At 41.9% G+C, this 10,071-nt stretch overlaps 1 protein-coding gene across 1 annotated transcript in view; it reads right to left on the minus strand.

The window, feature by feature from the left end:
• Window positions 1-4,510: 4,510 nt before the first annotated feature.
• YBX3 (Y-box binding protein 3) overlaps window positions 4,511-10,071 on the minus strand; it is a 39,199-nt gene continuing 33,638 nt past the window's right edge. Inside the window, exons 7-9 of the mRNA XM_019526675.1 lie at window positions 8,313-8,484; window positions 7,589-7,691; window positions 4,511-4,528 (exon numbers count right to left, since the gene is read on the minus strand). Of these exons, the coding sequence (XP_019382220.1) occupies window positions 7,626-7,691; window positions 8,313-8,484 (238 nt within the window). The 3' untranslated portion in view covers window positions 4,511-4,528; window positions 7,589-7,625. The remainder of the gene's footprint in view (window positions 4,529-7,588; window positions 7,692-8,312; window positions 8,485-10,071) is intronic.

A 10,071-nucleotide genomic window follows, 5' to 3' on the forward strand; every position in this document is an offset into this window, starting at 1 on the left:
GTCACATTGTATTACTTTCTTCTTTTCTGATATATTAGAGTTGTGCTGCATGATTTGGACCTATAAATAAAGTTAGCTCGTATCAGTCTAATCTCAGTTGTGTGCCTTGTGTGGTGGGGAGGGGGATTCCTTAATCTATTGTAATCTATGGTAGCTGCCATAAGGTAAACCACATCAGGGAGCCATAGTAAATAATTCAGATGAACAGCAATAATCCAAATTATGATTTAGACTATGGAGTGAATTCTGGAAAACCTGCAAGATCATTAAGAGCTATAACTTATTTTTCCCCATTTACTTGAACTATTAAGGAGAGAGGAACTACATTGTAGTTGCTAAAGCATAGACCTAACACTTGAGAGTAGAATCCTGTTCCTCGCTATCATCTGAATAGAAATTGTGAGCCAGGGGGAAGGCAGGGGGTGTTAAAGAAAACTAGCCAGTCCCCACCCATCCATGAAATACTTTGCTGTAATGTAGTATCCATTGCTATTAGCTATTCTATCCCATTATGGACTCAGGCCAACAAAGCATTCAAGCAGATGCTCAACTTAAAGCATAATTCCATTGGCAGCAATGTGGAGTCACAAATATGCATTTTAGGGCATGGGTAAGTGAATCAGGGCCTAGTTCATGAATCTCTCCCACTTTCGAACAGTTGGGTGGAAGATCCACTCATTCATTCATTACTGGAAAATCACAGATTACTGGAAAGATACATATACAGGAGTCTGATAGACAGGTGAGCTAGAAGTCCAAACATCATGGTTCCAGTCTTTACTTTACAGACTCAAAATACAATCTTGGTCAGGTGAGTTACAACTTTAGCCGTCATTTAGGGAACAGGTAAAACATCCAAGGATTGAAATAATTGGTTTTATAAAAAAATTTTCGTTTGGTAGTCAAAGAGCTGAAGAGCATATACTCCCGTTCAAGTTGAAGACATTAAACACCAAATAGGATAGGGCTCCAAAATAATTTTTTTAATTATTATTATTGATGTAGCAAATATGGATTAGTCCCATGGCATGCTAGAACCAGAAGGGAAAGCATTATACCAAATAGGCCCAGACATATTGGTGTCAATGTATGCAGGTTAGCATAATACACCCACACCCCACATCTTTGGAAAACAGAGTATAGAGGAGACTTTTGTCCAGTCATGGCCACCATGTGACAGATGAGTTCTCCTGGAAACAATGTGCAGGAATTGTGGCATCCCAGAAGAAAGTCTGTGTGAGGGAAGGAGGAACTTCTTGTTATGGCAAGACAGCAAGAAGCCTGTAACTTATTTACTGCAACTAGTTCTTTATATACACAATACTGTAAATAGTGTTGCTTCCACACCACAAGCCTCATCAAGATACCACCCCACTTAATGTGGTAGCTCTTTCAGCTCAATGGCTCTTTGGCCAAAAGCTACTGCCTCACCAGCAGTTGCAAGAAAGCCAACACTGGACTCCCCTCTCCCTGCTGATTGCTGCCCCATGAGAAGTGGCAGTCATTTTGGCATGCTAGAGGTTTTTCTTCTTTCCTGCTTCTACTCCAGCAAAGAAAAATCAACTACCCCTCTTAATATACACTCCAATTTTGGAGGACTAAATTTGCAGAGGAAAAGATGCATGTGGTATGGGAGTACATGCAGTTGTTAGGAACTCCCTATCCCAACCCAAAGAATATATAATATGTTACAGGACAGTTCTGAAGTCTATATGCAAAGCAGTGGATTTAGATCAATGAATCCCAGTCAGGATGTTGCAGCACCCTGGAGTGCCAGTAAATGCTTGAGGACATAGGGCACTGCTCAGTATTAGCACTACTTGGTGTGCAAATATGAGTCATAGGATAAACCCAGATATTTCAAATAGGAACTGATGGTGTCAAAAACATTCTGACCTGTTGTGGTCTGGGTTCTTTGCAATAGAAGAATTGCTCTATTATTTTTCTGTAGTCAGAAAACAAATGAAAGTTTAGAGCTAACATTTTCCAAAAGGTGCCTTGAGTCTAAGAAGGTTGAGGCCCACAACTAGAATAGCAGATGGAGTATAGGCCAGGACTAAACAGTAACTGAAGCAGCACAGAAGTGGGAGAACTCTGCCAACTTTCCCTTGAACTCTGTAGTTTCTACTTTATTATTGGTGGGAACACGCCATACATTCACATTGGTGTAATTTACACTGCTTTGTAAATGAATATAAGTTACACTGGTGTGCAGAGTAGACAAATGACTAGCTTTCTGAAAGTATTTACTTTCTGGAAGTAGCACTTTATTCCAGGTATGAAACTGAGGGGAGTTATAAATACACAAGTGTGAACCCCTTTTTGTACGTCACACTAGTTTATAATGATTCCCAAGTTTCTAGGAAAATAGGAGTGGTTTGTGACCCACATCAATGAAGGTTTGTACTCAACATTTACACTAATAGAAAAACAGATTACACCATATAGACAATGTGAGTGTGTCCATACCCGAAGTCTTGTGTTTAAAATTCCCTACAATATCCCTGAAAGGAACAGGCAGTTCCCACTGCAAATCAGAAGACAGGATAAATTCTGAGTAGCAACCTGTGGGCCTCCTGCTCACCCAGTAAGTGAACAAGCCAGTGGGTTCCCAGATAATTTAAAATACTGTAACTTACCTGCCCTGGAGCTGGGAGCAAGATGTCTTGGATCTCAACTCTCCACTCCAGTCTCACTGTTTTGGAAGCACCTGCTGGGAGGTAGATAACTCAAGGAAAACAGATCCCCAGAACACCTGATATTTGATTTTAGCTGTCTGTACATACAACAAGAAAATTAGCTAAGACATGGGCAGCACCCCACCCCTTTCCCCCCCATGCCTCTACTGCTAGTGCTTACACACACATGTTCAAAACTAACCCATTTAGTCCTTCACAGTTCAAAGCATTCAACTGAGGATCTTGCTTGCATTCAACTGAAGAAATCTGGCAGTTAACAGGTAAGCATGCATGAAGTAGGCACATATGGTATGCTTTAATATCCAAGAGGGGACATGGCCATGCAAGCGCTTGCAAGAGCTACATGGTTAGGCAAGTCCAGAGTGGTACAGTGTGGAGGCTGAAGCATTTGGCACATTTCTGAGAGACAGTAGTGTTTGATGCCTAGGCTCAGCACCAGGAGTCAAGTACTGGCCTTTGCAAGAGAGAAACAGATCAAGTCCAGGCAGCTATTTGGGGACTTTTAGCAGCCTGATCACAAAACTGCTTGCAGGTGTAAGGGGAAGTACTAAACAAGCAACCCTCACCAAAATGAGAGCTTAACCTTTCCCAGATCTGACAGTTATTAAATAGGATTTCAAATAGAGAAATTAATCTGGAGTGGAGGCTTGTCTTGACAGTTATTAGCCCCCCTTCTCTTCTTCCCCAACCTCCACCCTTTTTGAGTGGCAGTGAACTCTTCAGTTTATGCCCCAATGCCCAACAGAATTAATAAGGCACAGAAGTATCTTACTCAACCATTCCTATTCACACCATGCCTTTGTTACCAGGGGTTTTGTGGTTAGGGAGCTATAGCTGGTCATGTTTCCATGCCAGCAAACTGCTTTTTTGAACAGCTGCTTTACAACCCCTTTACACTAGCTGATTTGGCATGAAGTAGACTGGAGATATCAAGCTTGATCACCCTCACAAGCCAGATCCAGACAGTAGGGCTCCTTGCATAGCCAGCACTCATACCCTACCCCCCCATGGCCAACACACATGCCAATTGCTTGTAATAAGGCAGCAAACCATATCCCTGTGGACCAAATCTTTGACACCCATGAGGTAGGCATAACCCATATGTAACCTTACACAAGTATTTCTATACAGTGTCCAGTATGTTTGAGCAAGTTAAGTAACAGAGGTCTAGTGTTTATATGACGGTAGGTTGTTATCAACAGTATCCAAGTACTGAAGGATTAAAATATTATTCAGGCTACTTTAAACATAAACATGAAAAAGACGCTTCTAATTTTAACTTAGTTTGCTTTCTGGATGTTGAATCATTTTATTTGTGAGGAACGTCACCCACGCTGAACATTTTTCAAATAGATCTTATCAAGGAAAGCGGAAATTTCTCCTCCCCGTGTCCTACAATGAAGCAGGACTGGCACAAAATAAAAAGAAAAAAAAACTCATCACACCTGGGAGGTTTTAGCACCAGCGTCCATTAAAAAAGCATGGGACTTAAAAATTTCATTTCTTTGGTTGGGTCTTTTCCCTTTTCTTTTTTCAGTCTGATACCAGAAGAAAATTTGAAAAAAAATACTAGAAAATGATGAAATTCTAAGAAAAAACCCTGCAGTTGCCGCTGAAGCTGGGGAGGTCGCTCTTTCTGAATCTCGCTCTCTTTTTCTCTCCATTCATCTTTCTTGCAGGCGTTCCCTGGATCTCAGCTGCTGGTATATTTTAGTTATTTCTTTTAAGTTTGAAGGTTTTAAATCTGGTTTTCATTGTTGTTCTCATTTTATTGCTTGGATGTTTCTTTGGTGGTGGTTTTTTTTTTTTTAAATTACACTTTAGGACACCTATAAAACAGCCAAAAAACAACACACACCACAAAAATTATTAATTTTGTCAAATATTCTCCCTTCATCAGTTCCTAGAACGTTTTATTGCTATTCTACATTACGACTTTCAACCAAAATTAAAGTACAGACACAAACACCATAGCATAAATAGAGCCATCTAAGCATGGCTTATATCCATGCACAACTTTTGCAGTTAACAGCATGCTTGCTGTCCATGTTAAAGGCCTTGTTCAGCACATGGCTACATTTTTAAACCAGTTCATCATCTTTATTTTACTCTGGAAACAGGATCCCCAGAAGTGACTGGCTGAATTTTGTTCACCAAAAGTCTGGGAAGCAGAAGTAGTCCCAGAGTATTTCCCCACAAAAATGATAATACTGCTCTCTATGCAGAATCATTTTGGCATTCAAAGTGCTTATGGGAGAGTATTAAAATTACTCCCAGAAACTGCATACTGAGTCAAGTGTGGCAGGCAGAACAAACACCACTGATACAGTATTCACAACATGTATAAATCACAATTCATGGGGTTTTGTGACCACAGAACTTCAAGCCATTGTCATTCCCCAGCCAAAAAGATAGGTTTTTGTATGCTTTAGGATACAGATGATTCAAAATAAAGATATTTTGAAATTCACAGTCCTTCCCTAGTCCCTTAGATACAGAAAACCTGATTACTTTGAAATCTGAAGTCCTTCTATAGTACCTTGAAGCAAGAAAAGTTCTAAATACTTTTGTCCACCATTAAACTGCTGCCATAAGCGGCACATGCTCAGTTATAGGAACCAACTACAAAGTTGGTTAAATGTAGCCAGTGCTCAGCATGCCCAAAGAACACACAACACAAAGCCAAGGTCCATACTTATTGAAGCCTACCATAAAGGCAGGTTAGTGCAGCCCAGCGGAAGAAAGCATAGCACCCATTGCACTCCATCCCCCTCAGCAACAACTTCTTTTTTTCCAAGTCATGGTGAATCACAACTACATTTCAATTTACTCTTCACTTCCAGGGCTGAGCAATGCCTTTTTTCCCCTCATTTCCACTTATTCCCATTTATCAGCAAACCTCACCAAACTTTTATGTAAATGAGAGGCTCTGTCACTCCCTATCTCAGCCTGTTACATACGACTGGTGTAGCCCCGCCCTCTGTAAATATAACTTTTAGAAGTTCCCAGAACTTGACAAGAACACAGTTTCAGTAGCAAATGGGGGATGCTAATTAATACACAGACCCTGGTGGGAAGGGGCTGGAGGGGGAATACCTGGTGCACGCACACACACACACTGGATTGTCTGGTCACCATGGCTCGAAAATGACACTGCCTCTGCTTGGGCCCAGCCCCATGAACCACATTCTAAGAATTGCAAGCATTTTACCTCTGAACTAATATCTCATATAGCCTTTGCTATAGATGAATACACACACCTGACAAATACTTCTGTGTATTTGAGTACTTATGCTAAAACTTGGAACAGTATACAGAAAACAAAACTGAAACAATTATTATACAAGGGGATTTTCTGTTAATATTCTATTTAAAGCCTGCATGGCCTCTTGTACAACCAAATCTGTACACACTGTTGTAATTTTCAAATGTGCAAATTACTGTGGGCACATTTATTTCAAAGTTGCTGTTTTTCTGGTCCATTGCATTTCAGATGAATGGTTTCTCCGTACATGTTACCAATCAAAGTTCTGAATCACTCGATAAACCTGAAAGATCAAGTCCTGTGGCTGCAATTCAGTTCCACACCAATGGAGTTGCACTCAAGTTTATTTAATCTCTAAAGCTAAACCTCCAGAAATGTTTTCAGGACTCTTCTCAGCCAAATCTTTGCCCTCAGGCAGTTTTTCTTCCAGCCCTGTTCCTCGCTCCAAATCCCAGTTATCCTGTCTGATCTTACACCTCTGCGTGAGACCTAGATCTTCCTCCCATTTGAAGACTAGAACGGAGCGTGAAAAGAAGGAACATGTGAGCAAAGACAGGTGAGAGAGTCATGTGAGAACAGGGATGTGCTGCAATCCGAGGTGTAAAGGGGAAAAAAAAAATTCTCCATGAAGACATCCAGAACTAGGGGTGGACCCTGACCTCAAAGAGTTCTGTGCTAACCTAGACTGCTCGTCTGATATTTGCCATTCTTCCTGCACATAAGGATCCTTTGTCCCTGCTCCTTCTGTAAGGTTTCTTTTAAAACACCACGCCCCCGCCCACACGACTGGCCTCCCAGGGGATCCTGCCCATCAGTTCCCCGAGGGAATCAAAGTCTGCTTTTCTGAAGTCCTTGGTCCTTACTCTGCTGCTCTCCTTTGTTATTTTTTTAATCAGGATCCTGAACTCAAATACTTGTGGTCACTGCTGCCCAAGTTGCCATCCACTTCTGCATCACCTGACAGCATCCTCTTGGACACTGTAGCCAGGAAGTGTTGTTTGTTTGCAGTTGTGGAGCTCTAGCATGCAGCTCTCCTTTCAAGAAGCCTCATTCCTGTATGTTGCCCTGATTTTTTCCTGCTCCCCACCCCACAACATCCATGTGTCTTTCACTCTGGAATGGGTGCAGTTTCTTTTGCTTACTACGCTGGGGGGGGGGTGACAACAACAACAACAACAAAAAAACACCTTTTGTAGAATTTGTAATCCCTATGTAATAGTGTTGCCTATTAACTAGTGGTGGCAGATGACAGAATATGAAGCAATAGTCTCAAGTTGTAGCAAGGGAGGTTTGGGTTGGATTTTAGGCAAAACTCTCATTAGGAGGGTGGTGAAGCACTGAAACAGGTTACCTAGAGATGGTGAAATCTCCAGCCTTGGAGGTTTTTAAGACCCAGCTTGACGAAGTCCTGGCTGGAATGATTTAGTTGGGGATGGGTCCTGCTTTGAGCAGGAGGTTGAACTAGACCTCCTGAAGTCCCTTCCAGCTCTAGCTTTCTAATTCTAACTTGTTGGTAGCAACAGTTCTACCTCAATGCAGAGGGGAACAAGTAAGATGGCCAGTTAGTCACAGCTGGAAGGAAAACATTTCACCTAAGCCTGGGAATATACTTTATAAGCCTTACCTGATGGATGGTAAAAAGGTGTCTGGGGAGCCAAATGTTACTCAGCACCACTCTGCTCGGTCACTGGAGCAGGGTTCTCAGCTGGTGTTTCGGCCACCTTGGTCTGAAAAAAAATATTTAAGTAGGCGAAGAATGATTTCTACTACCCTTCTCAGGTCTATAGTGATAACACCACCACAACTTAGAAATTGTAATCCTACTACAGTTTTTTCATTTGGAAAGGACTTCCAATCACCCTCAACACACAAAGGGAACCTGCCATCTCATATAATAAGATACAGATATTTCACTAAGATGCTTGTGCTCTGTAGTTAGGTCCCCAAGACTGGACAATTCAAACAGAATGATAAATGGGATTAGAAGCCTCTTTTCCAAGGCATTCACTCAGGACAGCCACTTGCTTTTGGAAAGCGATGGCTAGTGAGAAGTGTGAAAGAGGTCCATCACCTCGAAAGGAGTGGTTCCAATCTGGCCTCAGTTCAAGATGATCAGTTAATTCATAAGATGGATGTTTAGAATCCTATGCAAGGTAGCTGGTAGTTCTCAAACTAGTTTCTAATTGGTGGTGACATCAAATAATCATCCTCACATTAAGCACCCTTCTTGACAGTCTGTTCCCTACAGCAGAGGTATAAGGCATATTATATGCCTGTAGCCACCAGCATGGCAACATACTGGGAAAAATCTCACTCAGTAACTCCCCCATTGTGAGAAATACCCTCACCACTTTGCCATCTTGAGATGGAGCGTTGGGTGGACGGGGACGACGCCGATAGTTATATGGACGACGGTAACCACGACGAGGTGACTGCTGGTTCACAGCATTGGCCTCATGCTGGTTCTCCTTGTTGTCAGCCTCTCCAGCCACTGGAGCAGGATGTGGACGTGGGGGCCCCCTGGGGAGAGACAGAGATACACATGAAAGGCAGAAGATTAAGTCACAGTACATGCCACTGAAAAACAAAAAGAATTTTCCCAACCAACAATGCTCAGCTAAACCATTTCCCCACTGAATGCTGGCAAACCAGTTTTAACTGGGTTCAATTGAGAGTCACAGAAATGAAGAAAAAAAACTTATTAAATCACCCAAGCTGCCTCCTTGGAACAAGTAAAGGAGAAGGACTTCTTAAGCTTTCTTTGCTGGCCACTAGACCATTCTTTCTGTTGGAAAAATCAAGGCAATGAAGTTGAATATGGTGAAGGAGACTCATTGTCCACCAATGAGATTCTGTCAACTGCTTGCCTTAAGCCATCCTGCTCCACTGCATCGGAGCCATAAAAGCCAATCCAGCTTTCCTGAATGGTTCAAACGGAAAACTTTAGTCCCTCTTGATTTATACTCAAGTAAAAAGAGGGTAAAATTCTGCCCACTGATTTCACACACATGTAAGGTGATTATAAATGAACCAAGGAAGGGAGAGAGGAAGAGGGCAGAGTAGGCAAAAATATTACCTGCCAACTTTGTGCAATGGACCCCAATTCCTGAGCCTTCCTAAGATGAGACGCCTTAACTCCACTATACTTCCCAAGTGAAAAGGGTATTATAGGGCATGGAATCGTTTCTTCAGCTACCTAGCACACACACAGAGAGGTTCAAGTTCACTGACTTGTCAGCACAGCTGCTACAGGTTGGACTGGCGCAACTTTGGAATCCAAGAGGTAAGCGTCACTACTCCTCACTCCCCTCTTTGCCTGCCACTGAAATCAGTGGCACAGGAAAAGTGGGGGCAAGCAGCAGATGTGCTGATAGCCAGCGAGCTCTCCTGGATCCACCCCTTCATGCAACATGATCCAGAGACCAGGCAAGAGGACAAAAGAGCTGCAAAATCTGGGTTCTATTTCAGGCATCACCCTGAACAGAGCACTTGACCAATCTGAGCCTAAGCTTCCTCCTCCATAAAATGAAAATGCTTCTTGTGGCACCCATCTTTGTGAAGGACTTTTAATTCTGGAACCAATAACTGCCAGAGTATCATGAACAGGGTGGACAACAACAACAAAAAAAAACCCAATGATTTTAAAAAAATTGTAATTCAGATTTCTTTGATTTTTTAACTTAAATTATAATTAAATTTTCCTTCTAAAAAATAAACCATCCTCAAATGGAATTTGAACCTATGCTGTGCTAGGTTAAGATACATATTTAGTATTAAACTATGAAAATAAGTACATGCAACAGAAAGGACCAAGGTTGGGCTCAAGACCAGCATAGGAAAATGGAACAACATTCTGTGGAGTGTAGACTAGTCTCAATTTCAACACCTAGAAACTGGAGAAAAAAACCTGCCGATTTCCACCTTAACACAGCTTGATATAAATATTAATCAATTGGCACCGTCGTTCTTTACACAGCATGGTGTATAGTATAGTAACACTGATGAGTTTTGACGGCTGCTGAATCTGACGCACGAATGACAGTCCTACCCACAGGTAGGACACACCCATGCATTAGCAATGCTCTGAATCCAAGCAAAAAAAAAAAC

The sequence above is a fragment of the Gavialis gangeticus genome, unplaced genomic scaffold (assembly GCF_001723915.1).
Source record: "Gavialis gangeticus isolate Ggan-Ray unplaced genomic scaffold, GavGan_comp1, whole genome shotgun sequence".
Classification (NCBI taxonomy): Eukaryota; Metazoa; Chordata; order Crocodylia; family Gavialidae; genus Gavialis; species Gavialis gangeticus.